The 20,843-nt window shown below is 43.6% G+C and overlaps 1 protein-coding gene across 1 annotated transcript in view; it reads left to right on the top strand.

The window, feature by feature from the left end:
* The first annotated feature begins 6,212 nt into the window (after positions 1–6,212).
* MYH13 (myosin, heavy chain 13, skeletal muscle) overlaps positions 6,213–20,843 on the top strand; it is a 71,587-nt gene continuing 56,956 nt past the window's right edge. The window contains exons 1-10 of the mRNA XM_011973184.1: positions 6,213–6,416; positions 8,453–8,596; positions 8,682–8,838; positions 10,734–10,761; positions 10,851–10,962; positions 13,082–13,174; positions 15,742–15,805; positions 15,894–15,992; positions 16,102–16,205; positions 20,477–20,615. Coding sequence (XP_011828574.1) covers positions 6,213–6,416; positions 8,453–8,596; positions 8,682–8,838; positions 10,734–10,761; positions 10,851–10,962; positions 13,082–13,174; positions 15,742–15,805; positions 15,894–15,992; positions 16,102–16,205; positions 20,477–20,615 — 1,144 coding nt within the window. The remainder of the gene's footprint in view (positions 6,417–8,452; positions 8,597–8,681; positions 8,839–10,733; positions 10,762–10,850; positions 10,963–13,081; positions 13,175–15,741; positions 15,806–15,893; positions 15,993–16,101; positions 16,206–20,476; positions 20,616–20,843) is intronic.

Here is a 20,843-nt window from a genome sequence, read left to right as displayed (position 1 = left end):
GCTCTGCCTCCATATTTTTTTAAACTGAGATTCAGAATACAGTATGTAATACTTTAATTTTTTAAGAAATTTGTGAGAATTTTAGGATACAGTTGGAGATTATTTAAGATGCATTAAAGACGGAGAAGGAAGGAGGCAACAAGGATAGTAAACCAAATCCTAAGTGTCTGTTCCTGCCTAAATGGGGGCTTCATGAAATGTTCCCCTGGCTCCATAAAAGCACTGAATGGTACATAGGACGTTTGCTTAAATTACATTTGATATTGAAAATTTTTCAGACACTCGTTCCTCCTTGAGATAGCCACATAGTTTATAAACTCCTAGAACTCAGCTCCCTTAGTCCCAGGTGACTTTTCAGCTGCCCTACCTTCATAATCTGCAGGGGGAATTTAGAGCATTGAAGAGAATAAAGAAGTCTTTGTCCACAATTTATAACTTTTCTCTTATTGCCAAAAAAAGGTGACTGCCCCTAAGCATCCGAGCTGCAATCTGGAGCATTCCTCTCTCTACTTTCTTTCTTCCCTGACCCCTCACATACCCCCAGTCACAAGCAGTTTCTCTAAGTTCCTATAGTAGTTTGTTTAGACTCCTTAAAATTTTGTCTTAATCCTGTTCAAAGACATTCGAGCATTCTCCTATCCCTTACTAACTTTTGCATTCCTATAGGGAAGATACTGTACTTTCTTCTTAAGGAGCTGACACAGTACATTGTACACACAGAAGTTTCTCAAGAGAGTATTAATTAAATATTGTAATTAACCAACTACTTGAAGAATAATGATAAGTAAAAATTCGAAACAGCAAGTTTATTTCATTCCACACCGTCTACTGTGTTTCTATTTAAGGTAGATACACTGGAACAAATATAGTTTCTATATTTATTTAAACTCTTTGTAGCTCATTCAGGGTTTTCTTTTTTTTTTTTTTTTTGGTTTGGTTTTTCTTTCTCAAATTATCCCCAGGAAGACGCTTTATTCCTGAAGGACACTGGCCATCACTTGGAAACCAAGAAGGTAAGGGTTATTTTCAGCTTGATCATGAATGCAATCATTGAAATTAGCCAACATTGTTTTACACGTTCTCATTCTTGCTACACGCATAAGAAGATGAAATTGATGAATTTGAAACCAATAACTTAACTATTCTTAACCATAGATTTTAAAATATATACAGGTTTTACCAAAGGAAGAATGGCTTCTCGTATTTGCTCATTACACCAAAATGTACAAAATATGATGCAGAATTTTGACATACAAGCTCCAAGTCAATATACAGTACTTAGTTGGCCCAGAACATGATGTTCATAGGATCCAGATGCAGTTTTCACACACAGGCTAACTTTACTACTCCTTGAGCAGACGCTGCACCCCTGAATCCGCACAGCTGCACCTTCCCTCATGTGTAATACTGAAGGAATGGGGAGGCATCCGTTCAACCCTATGCCCGGTGTGGTAATAAAAACCCTATCCCCTTAAAATGTGTGCTTATTAGAGGTAATTCTAGATGAATTGGGACCAAAAAAGGCAAGGTGTCATTGACTCATGACCACATCATTGCTGACAAGACACAGTAGTGGTGAAATTCCCAGGAGAGGGATGAAAATTGAGAGTAGTGTACATGGTACACAGAGGGTAAACAGAGAGAGAGGAACCCTCAGAAGTGGGTGATGGAGATTAGGCAGGCGGGGGTGGTCATCTCAGTTAGAAGGTGCTTAAAGACAGGAACAGAGGTGGTTGAAGGGGCACAGCTATGCAACGCTGGAAGCAGGTCCTGCTCTTGGAACAGAGAAAGGCTAATTAAGGAAACTCTTGAGGGTGGTGCTCAGTGGGCAGCATGAGTCATGCCTAGAGACTTGGATCAGATCTAACAAGGTGAAGTTTATCAGTCAAAAATGAATGGTCTTCCCTTGGGTCCCAACTCCCAGTTGCATAAATATAGGGAGAAGATCTGACTTAGCAACTGTGTGCACGGAGAGGATTGAGGGGCTTTGCTCGAAAGGGCGTGGCGCGTCAGCAGTGTGAGACGTGGCTGCCAACAGGCAATCACCACCTCAGGCATGACACCTAGGTCAACAGAGGTGAGGGCACACTCCAGCGGAGGGTGACATGTGGTTTGGATATCACACTGTAAGAGATTAACAGGAGTGGGTTCAGGGAAGAGTGACCGAGATGGTAAGGGATTCAGAAGGACATCATAGAAGCAGCAAACGAAGCTGAGGGTATTTAGCATGGAGAAGATAAAGCTAAGCAGGACACAGAGCAGCCATCGAAAGGGTGAAGAGTTGTCATGTAGGAAGGTTTGAACTCGTTCTGCTCTTACCAAGGGGTGGAATGAGAAACTATTGTCCTGAAATTACGGAGAGCGAGATTTTAATTTAAAGCAAGAAGAAATTTTGGCCTATCAAACCTACTCCAAAGACAAAAGAGTTGTGCCTAAAAGTATTCAACTAGGTTAGATGCACCATTGCAGGAGTATGGAGGGATAACTCAAGCATCAGCTAGGTAATACTACTAGGAGATACTGGGTTCTGAGTCACGGTTAGAGTAAATGAAGGGAGAAAAATCTCTACTTGAAAACTGTCGTGAGGCCCAGATGGAAAAGCCTTGTTTTTCCAGGAGGACTAAAAATATGGCTCAATTATCAGTTATGGCAGCCTTTCCCTGACTTCAGACTTTATTCTTCTATTGCCATCGCCAAGTTTTGCAATAGCCATGTTAACACCAATACTGTCAATTTGCTTAATATTTTTATTTACATTGATTCATTTTTTCTTATTTGTTTTTAAAGTTACCTATGTTCTTGCTATATCAGCATTAGCTGAGAAATTTGTAAGATATTTATTTAAAAGCTCAAACCCAACCCCAGACCTAGTGAATATTCACAGCAGGATTCATATGCCCATTTATGTTTGAGAAACACTCATTGATATCATAGAATACATGGATGTAGCACACTTCCTAAACGTTAAGCAAATATTACCCTATCTCTATCAATTCTGATTTTTGTACATTTTTTACAAGTTTCTCTGTGAAATGAGGATGCATATCACAATCTACAGAAAGGAGCATTGCAGTTTAAATTAGCTGCATTTTTTTCTTTATTTGTGGAACTTATCATTGATGGCATGTTTTGATAAAATAAGGTAATAGGCTTTAAAAAAAGCATACAAATATTAAATTAAGAAATATTTGCCTAAAATTATTTTGTGTACAAGCAATGAGACTGTGCCGTGGTTTTGGCTTTGGAAAAGCAGAGTAGTTTCATAAAAGTAATGCTTTAAACCAGTGGTTCCCAAACATCTCTCTGAGGCTCTTATCAAAAAATTAGTTTCCCTGGTCCCAGTCACAGAGATTATGTTACAGACGGTTTTGATGTAAATCATCTTCCAACACTTTTGGGTATCATGCTTAACGCTAAGTCAAGCTACATATTATAAGGTTGTAAACCTGTAACCAGTCAGGATTCCCTTATGCAATAGGGCAGTCATTCTCAAAGTGTGGTCTGTGGGTCCTTGTAGAATCCCAAGAACTTTTTAGGAGGTACGTGAGGCTAAAACAATTTCACAATCATACCCAGCTGTTATTTGCCATTTTCACTGCATGAGTGATGCAAAAGCAAGGATGAATAAATGGCTGGTACCTTATTACAAATCAAGGCACGACACCAAACTGCATTAGTAATTACTGTATTCTTCACTACCATACACTTGCACTAAAAAGTTTCATTAATAATTTTATGTGATGAAATGGGAAGTCCACCAAAGTTTGATGGTTGTCTCCTGGAAAAGCACACGTGCATTTGTGTGAGTTGCAAGCTGAACTAGCCACTTCATTCACAAAGCACCATTTTAATTTAAAAGACCAACTAGCAGAGAAGCTATGGTTATTCAGACTTGGGTATTTGGCAAACATGTTCTCCAAAAGCGACAATGTAGTTTTCATCTTGAGGAAAAACTGACAGCATTTGTTATAAATCACAACTTTGAGCCTTCAAATATAAACGAGAATGTATTTATATCATTTATATCATTCTCGTGTATCAAATATAAACGAGAAAACATGTATTTGCCACCATTAGCTTGACAGCTTCCTAGTACTGAAAGAATTTTCAAATGATATCATGGTGGTGATATTAATGATTGTAATTTTTTTATATTGCATAAGAAAATGTGTCCACATTTGGAAATACTATATAATTCAGTGAACCAGTATTTTCCAAACAACCACATATGGGAAGTCCACATATGGGAAAAGAAGCCCACATATGGGAAAAGAAGATCCACTCAAAATGCAAGACAGACTAGTGGATTATAATGTAATGGAGTATGAAATGTTTATTGATATGGCTTCAGATTCCACATTGCAACTAGCCTTTAAGAAACTACCACTTGTCAAGCTTTGGTAGAGTAAGAAGAAAATTCACAATTATGTGAAAAGGTGACTAAAATACTCTTGCCTTTTCTGAATTACATAGCTAAATATTTTATATTTACTCTCACCAAACATACAGCAATGGCATGAATAGAGAAGCAGATATGAGAATCCAACAGTCTTTCATTAAGGAGACAGTAAAGAGATTTGCAAAAAAATGAAAAACAACATTATCCTTCTCACTAATTTTTTCGTTTTGGAAAATATGGTAATTTTTATTAAAATATTTATGTTGGCCAGGCACAGTGGCTCACACTTGTAATCCCAGCACTTTGGGAGGCCGAGGTGGGCAGATCACCTGAGGTCAGGTGGGTGGGTCTTGGGTAGGTCTGAGATTCTGAATTTCTTAATGAAGTCCTGCCTGAAGCTGCTACATTTCAAGCACCACTCTGAGAACAGGAAGGCACTATGCCAGCCACTCTCAGTGTGGTCCCTGGATCAGCAGTATCTGCATCACCTGGGAACTTGCTAGAAATGCCCATTTTTAGGCTTCACTTCAGACTTGCTGAATCAGAAACTATTGGGACAGGGCCGTAATCTGTGCTTTAACAACCCCTCAAGGGGATTCTGGCACGTTAAAGTTTGGGATCATCGCCCTGGGCCATTTTGCCTCCCATCATCTTGTTATTTAAATAAATGTGACAAATCTTCATGTTCAAGCCATTCACTTTTCACGGGGGCTAACCGAAAAGTCTAATAAGAATTATCTGGCTGGGCGCTGTGGCTCAAGCCTGTAATCCCAGCACTTTGGGAGGCCGAGACGGGCGGATCACGAGGTCAGGAGATCAAGACCATCCTGGCTAATCCGGTGAAACCCCGTCTCTACTAAAAAAAAATACAAAAAACTAGCCGGGCGAGGTGGCGAGTGCCTGTAGTCCCAGCTACTCAGGAGGCTGAGGCAGGAGAATGGCGTAAACCCGGGAGGCGGAGCTTGAAGTGAGTGAGATCCGGCCACTGCACTCCAGGCGGGGTGACAGAGCAAGACTCCGCCTCAGAAAAAAAAAAAAAAAAAGAAAGAAAAGAATTATCAGCATTCCAATGACGATTTTCAAATATTCTTAAGATTTTAGAACGACACAGAGATCACAGGCTCAAACACGATGAGCGATTTAGAAAGTGCTTCCTAGGCCGGACGCAGTGGCTCATGCCTGTAATCCCAGCACTTTGGGTGGTCGAGGCGGGCAGATCGCCTGAGGTCAGGAGTTCAAGACCAGCCTGGCCAACATGGTGAAATCCCCTGTCTACTAAAAATATAAAAAAATTAGCTGGGTGTGGTGGCAGGCACCTGTATTCCCAGCTACTCGGGAAGCTGAGGCAGGAGAATCACCTGAACCTGGGAGGCGGAGATTGCAGAGCCAAGATTGCAACCTGGAGCCATTGCACTTCAGCCCGGGCAACAAGAGCAAAACTCTGTCTGAAAAAAAAAAAAGGAAAGAAAGTACTTCCTGAAGCCTCTTTTATTGGGTTCACCTTGGCTCTAATTGATTCAGACATGCACATATGGGGCTGAACTAAAATACTCCCAAAATCGACACTCAGAGGATAAAAAAACAACCTTCATACTTTTTTTCTTAGAATAAAATATCCCCTTTAGCTTATTCCCGCTTGAACACTTGAAGTTCCTAGACCTGGCCATAGATCCCTCAGGACCTATGTTCAATCCAGGAGCCTTTGAATCTGGCCACCTGTTTGAATGGAATAAGGGTTGGGGCCCTGCAGCTTCAGTAGTCACCCAAGCACAAGACTCAGCAGTCCCTCTGGTCTTCCCAGCCCTCTGCAGCCATGAGCTCTGATGCAGAAATGGCCATTTTTGGAGAAGCAGCTCCCTACCTCCGGAAACCAGAGAAGGAGAGAATCGAGGCTCAGAATCGTCCATTCGATTCCAAGAAAGCCTGCTTTGTAGCAGATGATAAGGAAATGTATGTGAAAGGCATGATCCAGAGTAGGGAAAATGACAAAGTCATAGTCAAGACCCTCGATGACCGGGTGAGTGTTGATTCCAGATGTCTTCGATAATACGGACATGCTCATTTTTCTTTGGAGTAGAACGTTAGAAATTGCATGCTGGTCCTTTAGAACCTGAAGATAGAACAAAACTTAGTTTATCTGCTCTGCGATGAAGTAGCAAGTGAAAGCTGCTATCGCATGCATCTTCCCTCTTGCCTTTTTCCTTCTCCAAGGACTTGGGCTTTGAGGGGTTTTGTTGTGTTTGCTTTAAAGGAAGACAGCAGGTGAGGGCACAAAAGGTTGAGCTATGTAAGGAAAAGGCTGATAACTGGATGGGCTGACCAATTATACCTCACTGGGCTGTGGAGTGGCTCCTACAGAGGAAGCTCTGGAGCCACTGACGCGTTTAATGTGGAGAATTACCATGTACCATTCAGTACTTACTGGGCATCCACCAGGTCTAGGTCCTAGCATTGATTGCTTTGCAGATATAAGCATACCTCTGCACCTGCTTTCCCAGAGTTTCCCAAAGATGTATATGGCAGGTATGAATCTCATTTCACAAACTCAGGCATATGAGACAGACCTTGCTTTTATTAAATTTATTAATAAGTTATTAAACTTAGCCTCTGATTCCAGCCCCTTTTCAGTGGGCTGGGACAAATTTTTTTCAGTCACTCTTGGGGTCACTCCACCACCAACCACCTCAGGGATGTGTCACGTTTTCAGAACCTTACACAGCACCACAATGGGGATTCACAGCCTCCCTGGAGGATCTGTTAAGAAATAAGCCCCAATCTGGCCAGGCGCGGTGGCTCACGCCTGTAATCCCCACACTTTGGGAGACTGAGGTGGGCAGATCACGAGGTCAGGAGATTGAGACCATCCTGGCTAACACGGTGAAACCCCATCTCTACTAAAAATACAAAAAATTAGCCAGGCGTGGTGGTGGGCACCTGTAGTCCCAGCTACTCAGGAGGCTGAGGCAGGAGAATGGCATGAACCTGGGAGGCAGAGCTTGCAGTGAGCCAAGATCATGCCACTGCACTCCAGCCTGGACAACAGTGCGAGACTCCTTCTCAAAAAGAAAAGAAAAGAAAAGAAATAAACCCCAGTTCTTAGAGGTTCAGGATACATAGACTTTTCTGCCTCCCCTTTGGCTACCTGGGGTGTCTGTCTTTCTTTTTCTAGTCTGGGGTGGTGGAGTGGAAATGCCTCCCTTCCTCAAAAAATTTGGTCTATACCAGCGAAACTCCTTCTTTTTACCTTTTCTGTGAAACTTTCAAAGTTTTCCTAAGGACTTAGGCTTTTGGAAATCAAAATCCAGAAAGTATTACAAGCTCTTTTCCTTTTCTTGACCTATTTGCTATCTTTCCTGAGCCATGGAGTACAGAGCCAGCTTGAATGGGGGAGAAAGGTGGGAAAAACACACAGAAGGGAAAAATAAATAAATAATTTTCTGAAAATATTCAGCAAAGAACCATGATGCACCCCCAAATGTTTGAACTATTAGAGCAGAGGTACAAATAATTATGGGAGCCTTGAAGCAATAGGGGAGAGAGGAGATGGGTCGTGGAAGGGGTGGTGCTAGAGATGAGCTTTGAAAGTTTCTAAACAAAATTTTCATGAAGACATTCGAGCTGAAGGAACCCTCATGAGCAGAGATATTGAGGTGGAAAAGCACAGAACACTTGGGAGCAGTTCTTTGTAACCTTCCAACCTTTGTCTCATCACAGCACTCACAATAAATAAGGTAAACAGAGGCAACGTGGCCTTGGGGCCCAAGGGCTCCAAAGCTCTGCACAGCTGTAACCCACTCCGGGTACACATGATAACAGGATGACTGGTGTGGGGGGGGGGGTGCATCAGACCAGAATTGGTCACGTAGTTTGACCAGAAACAGATTCTTCAAGAACTGTTATTTATGGATCATGTCTGGTCATGGAAAGGATCCACAAAATTATCCATCACAATGGGGTAATTGCTCCACGATATCTCACTTCCACCACACCAGTAAAGTGCAGTGCAGGTACTTGGCTCACCCATTTATTACTGCTTTTCCTCTCAATACCCAGACGCTCACTCTGAACAATGACCAGGTCTTCCCCATGAACCCTCCCAAATTTGACAAGATCGAGGATATGGCCATGATGACTCACCTGCATGAACCTGCCGTGCTGTACAACCTCAAAGAGCGCTACGCAGCCTGGATGATCTACGTGAGTGTCTGTAAACACCTTTTTATTTCATGTCTCTCTCTGAGTAAAAACAAGATCCAAATGATAAATGTTCTGATTTTCCCAGACCTACTCAGGCCTCTTCTGTGTCACCGTCAACCCCTACAAGTGGCTGCCGGTGTACAACCCCGAGGTGGTGGCTGCCTACAGAGGCAAAAAGCGCCAGGAGGCTCCACCTCACATCTTCTCCATCTCTGACAATGCTTATCAGTTTATGCTGACTGGTGAGTAATTTCTTTGATTCACATTTTTTGAAGCCATCCTTAGTTAATTTTTCAAGCTTTTGGGGGGCATTGGTCATCTGAATGGTGCAATAATCAAAGTGATCTTCGGAGAGTCCAATGATTTGGGGATGAAAAGCAAGGGGTACATCTTCCATTGCCAGTCACAGTGCATGACAAGGCCTGTGGTTATGGCTGAAGCTACACTGAGCTCATGCTTATTTGGGAGAAGGTGGCACGCAACGAGATGCCCTACCTTTGTCCCCAGGGAACTCCCAATCCAGGTGTACTTTGAAGAGAAACTATATTGGTAGCCACTCAGAGAAATGGATAAAGCAGTGTTCCTGCCTTCTTCCCCAAACTCGGTCTGCCTATCAACTCCTTAAATTTCCAGAACGACCTGGGGAGTAGAGACATGGTAACACCGTCATGCCATGATGCCTAATATCAAATCTGTCTGTTCAGCCTTCACCTGACTTGACTTGGAACAGATACTAGAAGTAGAAGCAAGGCCGGGTGCAGTGGCTCACGCCTGTAATCCTAGCACTTTGGGAGGCCGAGGCAGGTGGATCACCTGAGGTCAGGAGTTCGGGGCCAGCCTGGCCAACATGATGAAACCCTGTCTCTAGTAAAAATATAAAAAATGAGCCAGGCGTGGTAGTGGGCACCTGTAATCCCAGCTACTCAGGAGGCTGAGGCAGGAGAATTGCTTGCACCTGGGAAGTGGAGGTTGTGGTGAACTGAGATCTCGCCACTGCACTTCAGCCTGGGCAACAAGAGTGAAACTCCATCTCAAAAAAAAAAAAAAAGAAGCACACATCTGAGACCTATAGATGCTTAAAAATCATCTAATGCAATGGTGCCCAAACTTCTGTCATTTCTTTCTCACAATCACATCCCTTGTCATGTCTGCAAACTTAATATTTTTCTTGAAATCAATTAATGTTACATTAATTTTAAAGGGAAGACTAATACCACAATTTCTATTAGTTTGCTACAGCTGCTGTAACAGAGTATCACAGACTGGGGGGCTTACGCAATAGAAATGTACTGTCTCACAGTCCTAGACGATAGAAGTCTGAGGTCAAGGTGTCAGCAGGATTGGTTCGTGTGAGGACGCTGAGAGAGAATCTGGCCCATGCCTCTCTCCCAGCTTCTATGGTTTGCTAGCAGAAATCTTTGTTGTTTTTGATTTATAGAAACATCACCCTGATTCCTGCCTTAATCTTCATATGACATTCTCCCTGTGTGCTTGTGTGTCTCCAAATTTCTTCTGTTTATAAGGATACCAGTCACAGTAGATCAGGGGCTTGCCCTACTCCAGCATGACCTCATCTTGACTAAATACCTTACATCTTATGTCCAAATAAGGTCACATTCTGAGGTACTAGGGGTTAGAAATTCAATATAGGAATTTTAGGGGGACACAGTTCAAACCATGCTCTATTGTAAGTGAAAAACCAGTATCACTTTTCACAAGTAGAAGGTCAAGGTAAAAGAAAAATGCAATAAAACCAATCAGCATCTATAAATGTTAATGAAAAGCTGTGGCCCCACAAGGTCTGAACCTGACACTTGCTTTCTTTATGGAAAAGGATGACGGGAAAGTGCTAGCAGGGAGTTAAAGATCTACGAACATGAGTAACTTCTACACTGTGGGATTCACCACAGTGAGTGGAGAATCATTTACCTCCCAGGCTGGTCATGTTACACATTCCACATTTGAGAAATCTGCCTAAATTGTCCCAAAGAAGATTAGACATGCCCAAATCACACCACTGGTTAATGGCAAAGACATTAACTAGAGCCCATGTTCTCCAGCCTCCCCCAGTGTTACTTTATTTTAATGTTCTGTTTGTTGTTTATTTGTTTTGTTTTGCTTTCCTCTGCATTTCTAGATCGAGACAACCAGTCTATCCTCATCACGTGAGTAACCCCTGTTTGCACCATCATGTCCTGGAAACCAGTGCCCTCCATGCCACTCTCCTTTATCCCATTTACTTTTAAATTGGCAGCGGAGAATCCGGGGCTGGGAAGACTGTGAACACCAAGCGTGTCATCCAGTATTTTGCAACAATTGCAGTTACTGGGGACAAGAAGAAGGAGACACAGCCAGGCAAAATGCAGGTGAGCAGCCACCTGCATCTGGAGGCTAATTGGAATAAGTGTCATTTAAAGCCTGGATGAGCACCAAGTGTATGCAGGGTATGCGCTCAGCAGAGATGGCAAATAGGAAAAACCCTTTCTTTCCTCTCTGTATCCTCACACAGAACACATCTGACATCAAATGTATGGGGTTTTCCCATGTCGAACAATTCTCCAATTCTCTGCAGACACCAACTGGGTGTCCTACAATTCAATTCAATTCTGATACTCACTACCTAGAGAAAGCATCAAATCCCACAAGTTAAGGGCTCTGTCCTGCAAAACTGCCCCCACTTTAGATACCAGGGACTAGTCCGGGCCTCCTGAACTTCTAACCAAGCAGCTATTCATCAGGGGAATCTCACAACCCCCTTCTCAGGTTTGCTAATTACCTAGAACGGTTCACAGAACTCAAGAGAAACACTTTGCTTACATTTGCCAGTTTGTTATAAAGGATATTACAAAGGATGCAGTTGAAAAGCCAAGTGGAAAAGATGTCTAGGGCAAGGTATGGGGGAGGGGCATAGTCTCTGCAGGTGACATCCTCCCAGCACCCGCAGGTGTTCATCAACCTGGAACCTCTCTGAAGCCTTCTGTGTAGGGCTTTTACAGAGGCTCCATTACACGAGCATGATTCATTAAATCACTGGCCATAGACGACTGACTCAACCTCCAGCCCTTTTTTCCTTCCCGGGGTCAGGGATAGGACTGAAAGTTCCAACCCTCTAATCACGTGGTTGGTTCCCTGGCAACCAGCCCCCATCCTAAGCTTTCCAGGACTCCGAAGCCACCAATCATCTCATTAGCACACAAAAAGACATTTATCCCTTCAGATATTCCAAGGGTTTTAGGAGCTTTGTACCAGGAAACTAGAAAAAGACCAAAATATACCATTCCTATTATATCACAGTATCACATGGAGCAAAGCAGGAAGTGGTTCCACCAGAATGAACTTGAGTTCTGGCACCAGCTCCATCAGCGACAGCTGAGGGACCTTGACCAACTCCACATCCTCCTCTGGAGAAAGAATGTTTGTTTACACCAGTGGTTTTCAAATTGGAGTACACATCAGAATCAGCAAGAGGGATTCTTAACAAAGGGTGGCAGAGCCCAGGCCCAGAATTTCTGATTGTGTAGATCTAGGGTGGGACCTCATAGTTCGCATTTTTCTTCCTTTTTATTTTGTAGAGACAGGGTCTCACTCTGTCACCCAGGCTGGAGTACAGTGGCACACCATCATAGCTCGCTGTAACCTCAAACTCCTGGGCTCAAGCGATCATCCTGCTTCAGCCTACTGTGTAGTTAGTACTATAGGAACCACCATGCTTGGCTCATTTTTTAATTTTTTGTAGAGATGGAATCTCACTATGTTGCCCAGGCTGGTATCAGACCGTTGGCCTCAAGTAATCCTCCTGCCTCAGCCTCCCAAAGTACTAATTACAAGCGTGAGCTACCATACCTGGCATTTCTCCCATATTCCCAGGTAGTGTTCATGCTGCTGGTCCAGGGACCACACTTTGAGAACCGTTAGGTTTGACAGTATTTTTTAAGTTTTTCTGGGCCCAGAAGGGTGAAGGTGAAAACTCTGCTTTCTAGACTGGATTTCTGAATAATCATTCGCATATTTTTTGGTACATAAAAAACCTTTTTGAGAACCACTGTTTTTATTTGTATTATCTCTTGGATCACTTGCTTTACTCACATTCTATATCTCCTTTTGAACACAAATATCTGTGATACTAGGTGGGTCATATTACATGCAATGACAGAGGTACGTGTTATTAAAATCTATGATTTATAATGAAATGTTATCAGAAAGGCAGTCTGGATGTTCTGATGGAGGGAGTAATATTCCTGCCTAGAACCTGGCATGACCGGAAGTCACTTCGATGCTATGCTAATAAAAGCCTGTCTAGGGTGGCACCTTGAAGACGCCTTAGGTCTGGTGGGGGTGGGGGTGTAGGTACTGCACTGACCACCAGGTGGAGCTGGTCGACACCTCTCCCTGGACCTGCCCAGAGCACCCACAGTTGTATTCACCAAGGAGCTGCTTTAGAAAACCATCCAAAACCCTCTTTTTCCTCTTCTTGTTTATGATTAGGGAACCCTGGAGGATCAGATCATCCAAGCCAACCCGCTGCTGGAGGCCTTTGGAAATGCCAAGACTGTGAGGAATGACAACTCCTCAAGATTTGTAAGACCCAGCCCAATTTTCAAGTATCTTCCCAAAACCACACCCTCTCCTGAAATACTGAATATGAAAAACTGCCCCATAAACTAGAATATACAGGGGACTTTTTCTACCGCCAAGTGATTGAGATCCGTCTACCCACCAGGAATATTTTGATACACTTTGAGGAAGGTGTTGGTTTGGCCCTGGCAGAGGGAGGATTTGCCATCCTACCCTAACTAGGCAATGTCACCTCACAGCATCCTGAAGTCACTCACATGATTCACATCCCAAAATTAGAGATCAACTTTATGCTAAAATGGGTTTCTCTGTGTGGAAACATTTTAAAATGTAAACGTCCATTAAGCCATATCTATTGACCTAGCCACGGAAGCCTTAGTGTGAATTAAGTTAGCAGATTTGACCTCTTCCAACTCAGCAGAGATTGGGAGCATGGAAAACCTAGTGAAGGCAAAAGAGCTCAAAAATTTTAAATAGGCTGGACACGGTGACTCACGCTTATAATCCCAGCACTTTAGGAGGCTGAGGTGGGTGGATCACTTGAGGCCAGGAGTTCGAGACCAGCCTGGCCAACGTGGCGAAACCCCATCTCTACTAAAAATACAAAAAATTAGCTGAGCATGGTGGTGCCTGCCTGTAATCCCAGCTACTTGGGAGGCTGAGGCAGGAGAATTGCTTGAACACAGGAGGCGGAGGTTGCAGTGAGCTGAGATTGCAACACTGCACTCCAGCCTGGGCAACAGAAGGCAACTCTGTCTCAAAAAAAAAAAAAAAAAAAAGATGGAATAGATTCATACTGAAGACATTGAAGGATGTGTGCCATCCTTCAACTTTTTACTTAGGATTGGCTTAATCAAAAAGACATTTACTTCCCATTGGAAATAAACACACATCCAACCCTCTATTTTATTTCACTGGCCAGTGGAGCAAGTACTCAGAGGCGAAGCCATCATTTGTGCCTATGGTTGCAAAAGTACATTAAAACTTCACACATCTTAGTAGTTGGATAGTCTCAAACTTGTATTTTGTCGCCCCTCAAAGATAAAATGGTTATCGATGAGGAAGTAGATACATTTATCAAGTACCATGGCTCTGAGCCTTGACTTTTGTTTCCTTGGATATGTGCTTTGCACTGCCAATCTGCATGTGTATCCTCCCCGGTGCCCAAATAAACTCCTCTTCCTTGTGGAAGGTCTGGGCACATGTTACATGGCAGAGGTATGTTGCCCATGCCTGGACCAAGTTAGTTATTGCACTGGCCTGATACCAGCTTAACATGAAAGCCGATACCTTCAGGCACTCCCTCTTCTCATTCCCATTTACTGAGTTCATGGGCCTCTACTCTTAGCCCTGATCCAGAAGTCACAATCATTCTAACTATTTTGTCCTCTTTCCACCCTCCAAATATTTGCAGGCTAGGGATGACTTCCATTGTCTTCCATTAAGCAGCTAAAAATACTTAACACCCAGCACTTACAATGCACGCATGCCTTTACTGATCCTTCACTAACTTTTCCTAGGGTTCATTCAGAAAATATTGAGGCATTACTAAGTATCATCCACATTTCAGTTCACCCATTGCTGTAGGGGAACAAGCAAGAAAACATATTTTTGTCCTCAAATTTGCTCGCAGTGTCACTGAGGACCAATTAAGCAGATAATGTATGAAGCAGGTGCATACACACAAACACGCATATGAAATTTTACCTCCCACTCCCCAGAAAGTGGGCCATCTAGACCCTGAGTTGTTCTTTTGGCAGCCAGAGAGCCAGGCCTGAGCCTGAGCCCGGGCCTGTGAGCTAGATTTGTCTGTAGTCAGCCATACGTGAAACTCAGGCAAGAAATCTCAGAAGTAGCATCTACTAAAATACAAGCAAAAAAAAAAAAAGTCAGACAGAACAACCCGACCAGTTAGAATTCAAAGGCGTTATGAAGATTCAAGAATCCAAGTATAAGAGAACAGGATAAAAACCAGGCCGGTAGTCAAGAATGGAGTAGTCCCAAGAAGAGAGCTGAAGAAGGAGCCTATGGGCATCCCCTGGGTTGTAGGAACAGGACCAGGTGCTTGGGTAGAACTACCTGAGTCCTGGCTGACCCAGCTTGGGAGCTCTGGGCACCAGGTGGAGAGGTGCCCATGTTCTGGCATCCCTTCCTCCTGAGCCAAGGAGAGGTCACGGTGGCCAGTATCAGTAACAGTGAAGAATTGTTGGCGACAGATGTAAGCATGCCATTAATTTGTTTGTTTGTGGACAGAATTATTGAGTTTATGAACTGAGAGACACGTTAGTGAGCTAATGGGAAAACTGAAATCCAGGGATACTAAGTGATTAGACTCAAGATCTCAGAGATCAAGGGCTCAGAGAATTAGTACAGACTGGCCCCTCCCTACTCAGCTCCTCCTCACAGCATTCCAAAATGGGAATCCAGAAGGTTCACCGAAGTAGGCCTTCAGTTCTGTTCTCTAGCATTTTTGCATTTATAATTTATCTGTGGCAGCAACTATCCAAGGCCAGCCACAAAAACCGTATAAATCAAATAACTGTAACGTTTGTCCACCTGTTATTGGACAGGGGAAGTTCATTCGGATTCATTTTGGAGCCACAGGAAAGCTGGCATCGGCAGACATCGAAACCTGTGAGTCCAGACACTATAAAACTGTTGGTGTTTTGGCCACAAAAGCACCACCTGAGAACCTGAAATCATGTTATTTTTGTTACCTTAGATCTGTTAGAAAAATCCAGAGTGACATTTCAATTATCCAGTGAGAGAAGCTATCATATTTTCTACCAAATTTTGTCAAACAAGAAGCCAGAACTAATTGGTAAGCTCTTGGAATACTTTTCTTATCTTCCAAATCAGTGACATTGGGGGAAAAAAAAACCCAGAGTAAGTTATGCATAAGCCATTAAAGGGATCTCTGTGTTTCACAGACTTGCTTCTGATCTCCACCAACCCCTTTGACTTCCCCTTCGTGAGCCAAGGAGAAGTCACAGTGGCCAGTATCGATGACAGTGAAGAACTGCTGGCGACCGATGTAAGCGTGCCATTTATTTGTCTGTTTATGCACAGAATTATTGAGTTTATGAACTGAGAGACACGTTAGTGAGCTAATGGGAAAACTGAAATCCAGGGATACTAAGTGATTAGACTCAAGATCTCAGAGATCAAGAGCTCAGAGAATTAGCACAGATTGGCCCCTCCCTACTCAGCTCCACCTCACAGCATTCCAAAATGGGAATCCAGAAGGTTCACCGAAGCAGGCCTTCAGTTCTGTTCTCTAACATTTTAACTAGAATGCATTTTTGCGTTTATAAGATCTTCAACATAACATTTGTTGAAAGTTTTCATGTTGCAAAACCATCTACATGGTTCTTCAAGAAAATTTAGAAAATATAAAAAAGTATAAAGCAGAAAATCAACCCTACTCTGTAATAGCCTCTCCATTTGTCTTTCTGCCTTTCACTTTAGGCTCACCTTAGACACACAGCTCCTCAATACACCTGTCTGGCCTGTGGTGTTTATTTGGGGGAAGTACCTGCAGGATCAATAATCATAATAACAGTAATAACTAAATATATTGAGCACTTACATGTGCCAGACACTGAGATAAGTGGCTTTACCTGCATTATCTCATTATAGTCTAAAGAGCAACTCTGGCGTAGGTGTCATTATCATCTCCATTTTATAAATGTGGAAGCTGACTCTTAAACTATATATAATTTTCTGGAAGACACAGTTCATCAGTGACAGAGTCTTTCCCTTCCTTCCTACCTTCCTTCCTTCCTTTCTCTCTCTCTCTCCCCTTCCTTCCTTCCTCCCTCCCTCCCTCCCTCTCTCTCTCTTTCTCTCTTTCTCTCTCTCTTTCTTTCTTTCTTTCTTCTTTCCTTCCTTCTTTCCTTCTTTCTTCTCTTGTTTCTTTTTTCAGACAGAGTCTCGCTCTGTCGCCCAGGCTGCAGTGCCACGGCGTGATCTCAGCTCACTGCAACCTCCACCGCCTGGGTTCAAGCGATTCTCTTGCCTCAGCCTCCCAAGTAGCTGGAACTACAGGCATGCAACACCATGCCTGGCTAGTTTTTGTGTGTGTGTATTTTTAGTAGAATTGGGGTTTCACCATGTTGGCCAGGCTGGTCTCAAACTCCTGACCTCTGGTGATCCACCCAGCTCGGCCTCCCAAAGTGCTGGGCTTACAAGCATGAGCCACTGCACCAGGCCCAATGACAGAGTATTTAAACATAGGTCTGCCTAACTACAGAACTTACATTTTTAATTAAAGTATACCGCCTGCGAGCAATTCATCTCCACCCTTGTTGGCTCCACCCATACAAAAGCTGCAAGAGCTTGTGAAAAGGGGTCTTGACCATCTTCCTAGAGACGCTGCCCCATGACCAGCTTCTTAGCCTTCATTTGGTGACATTTCCAGCTGATACTAATTGTTTTAAGACAAATAGAAAAACTTTCATGATAAAATAAACTTGTTATCTTAGGTCTAATAGTATTAAAAGAAAAATTTTAGACAAATTAAATTTAGCAGAGTTTACTTGAGCAAAGAACGATTCATGAGTTGGACTGCACTCAGCACCAGGAGAGGCTCAGAGAGCTCCACCCAGCAACGTAGCAGTCAGTATTTATAGACAGAAAAAAGGAAGTGACATACAGAAACAGCTTGACTGGTTATAGGCCAGCCTTTGCCTTATCTGGAGGTGGTGTGAGGAAGCATTTGCGTTATATGGACAATGTCTCATCAGTTTGGCAGCCTGTAATTGGCTGAGACTCAGCTATTTGTCACAAGAATATACTCTTAGGTTGCAGTTTGTTTACGTACTAATTTAGGTTATAGTTTGCTATGTATGGAGGCAGTTTTAGACCAAATTTAATTGAATTTAAGTTGTTATATATTTTTAGTGAGGTTTCCCCAGTCTTCACTAACTTGTAAGCACAGAAGGGGCTAGGCTAATGACTGCAAGGCCCCCATCCCCTGAGAAAGGCCCACCTAAGGAATTCTAAAAGTCACCATGCCTAAGTCATGTCCTCACCTAGATACCTGTGACCAGATGTGACTGTTGCTCCTTCCTCTCACAGAGCTTTTTTTGCTTTCTTTTTTTTTTTTTTTTTTGAGATGGAGTCTCGCTCTGTCCCCAGGATGGAGTGCAGTGGCGCGATCTTGGCTCACTGCAACTTCTGCCTCCCAGGTTCAAGCAGTTCTCTGCCTCAGCCTCCCAAGTAGCTGGGATTACAGGCTTTTGCCACCACCCTCGGCTAATTTTTATATTTTTAGTAGAGATGGGGTTTCACCATGTTGGCCAGGCTGATCTTGAACTCCTGACCTTGTGATCCACCCACCTTGGCCTCCCAAAGTGCTGGGATTACAGATGTGAGCTACTGCGCCTGGCCTCACAGAGCTTTTCTAGCCTGCCTGGTATAGTCTCCCTTTTTATGAACTCAAAGTCAACTGATTGGTAACCTCATAATGGGAGTGACATCTCATCATATACCCAGGTTCCACCTGCACCCCTTTGGAGATGACATTCTCCAAAAGGGTCCCCAGGCAGTAACGCTTTCACCCGCTCCTTTCAGTGTTTTTGAAAGAGTTCTTTCTCTTTTAACCTACAATGACCCCTCCCTAGGACAGAGATATGCATCCCTGAAATGGGATATGGATTCAAGGGATGGCCATCATGGCCTCGGAATCTCTCCTCCCCATATGTCCCAGCTCCTGGCATAGGCTCTTTCTCCACTAAAGGGGGTGCCACTCCAAGAATGCCTGACTCTTCAATACCATCCTGCTGGTGTTGGCCTACTGGGTCTATCCTACCTGCTCACCAAACATGTCCAGACATGTTTCAGTCCTACCAACGGACACTCTACAGGCTCAGATTGCAAACCCTACTGCATAATCAATATGTGAACCCCAGAGAAGGATTTCTTTTAGTTGAAACCTTTGTGGTGGAAGACAGGCAACGTAGTTATAAAACCAAACCAGCAATGACCATAGGTTTTGAAGGGACCGAGACCTAACTCCAGTCCCAGTCTTATCACACCCTCCCTGTATGACTTTTGACAGGCTGCTTACCAACTAGACCCTCAATTCTTCATCCAGAAATTTGGAAAAACCTGCACAGCTAAAGGGGCTTCATGGGGATTTAATAAGATAACATAGAGATGATGCCTACCCAATGTCTAGCACATAGAAAGGGCTCTGCAAAAGCTTGCCCCTTCCTCATTTGGGAAATGATGATACCATCTTTGATGATCTTCCCTTCCAGATCTAATATTCTATAATGCATATTGATTGTCTTGAGTCCGAACAATACTGGAATTTCTGGATTACAATGCCGAACTCTTAAGCCGTTGAACATTATTTCCCAGTCATTCTCCATGACATTCCCAGTTCTCAGTATCATACAATGGTTCCCGATAGCCTCATCCAGAAAATTGCCCCCCAAATCTATGTACAGTGCAAAAAGATCATAATCAGTTCTCTTCTTTTTCTTTTCTTTTTTTTTTTTTTTTGAAATGGAGTCTTGTTCTATCACCCAGGCTGGAGTGCAGTGGCGCAGTCTCGGCTCACTGCAACCTCAGCCTCCCGAATTGACCCCATTCTCCTGCCTCAGCCTCCCGAGTAGCTGGGGCTATAAGCGCCCACCACCACGCCTGGCTATTTTTTTGTATTTTTAGTAGAGACGGGGTTTCACTGTGTTAGCCAGGATGGTCTCGATCTCCTCGGCCTCCCAAAGTGCTGGGATTACAGGCTTCAGCCACCGCGCCCTGCCTTTTTTTTTTTTTTTTTTTGAGATGGGGTCTCGCTCTGTCTCCCAGGCTGGAGTGCAATGGTGCAATCTTGGCTCACTCCAACCTCTGCCTCTCGGGTTCAAGTGATTCTCCTGCCTCAGCCTCCTGAGTAGCTGAGACTACAGGCACCGGCCACCATGGCCAGCTAGTTTTAGTAAAGATGGGGGTTTCACCACGTTGGCCAGGATGGTCTCGATCTCCTGACCTCTTGATCTGCCTGCCTCGGCCTCCCAAAGTGCTGGGATTACAGGCGTGAGCCACCGCACCCGGCCGTAATCGGTTCTTACTTGATGGAAGGAAACAGACAATTCACACCTTTTTCCCATAGTCTCCATCCACCCACACAAACATGTGAAACAAATGGTTTCTAATTTACCACACCCCACCTGTCATCCACTTATTTGGGCAAATGCTGTCTCACATGCTATACAAAAAAGAGGTAAGGTCTTTGCCAAGAAGAGGCTGCATATGGATCCCTGAGTCCTACTATGACAGTCGTCCTTTTTTTCTTTCCAGAATGCCATTGACATCCTGGGCTTCAGCTCAGAGGAGAAAGTTGGGATCTACAAACTGACGGGAGCCGTGATGCATTACGGGAACATGAAGTTCAAGCAGAAGCAGCGTGAGGAGCAGGCGGAGCCGGACGGCACCGAAGGTAACCGCATCCGGGAAAAGGGATGCGATTGGGTCCCACTGTGTTCGCGTGTGGGCGAGGCCACGTGAGATAAACTGCATTCATTTCAAGAGCTGTTCTTCCAAAACTGCATAAATCAAATCTAGGTTTCCTGAAGCTCATTGTAGCATGCACCAGGAGTCTGCTCACTCAGTCAAGGACTCTTAGAGTGGTGAATCCTTGAAAAACAAGGATTTTTTTTTTTTTTTT

This window comes from Mandrillus leucophaeus, unplaced genomic scaffold, assembly GCF_000951045.1.
Source record: "Mandrillus leucophaeus isolate KB7577 unplaced genomic scaffold, Mleu.le_1.0 Scaffold135, whole genome shotgun sequence".
In the NCBI taxonomy this organism is placed as follows: domain Eukaryota; kingdom Metazoa; phylum Chordata; class Mammalia; order Primates; family Cercopithecidae; genus Mandrillus; species Mandrillus leucophaeus.
This window is presented reverse-complemented; position numbering and strand designations above follow the sequence as displayed.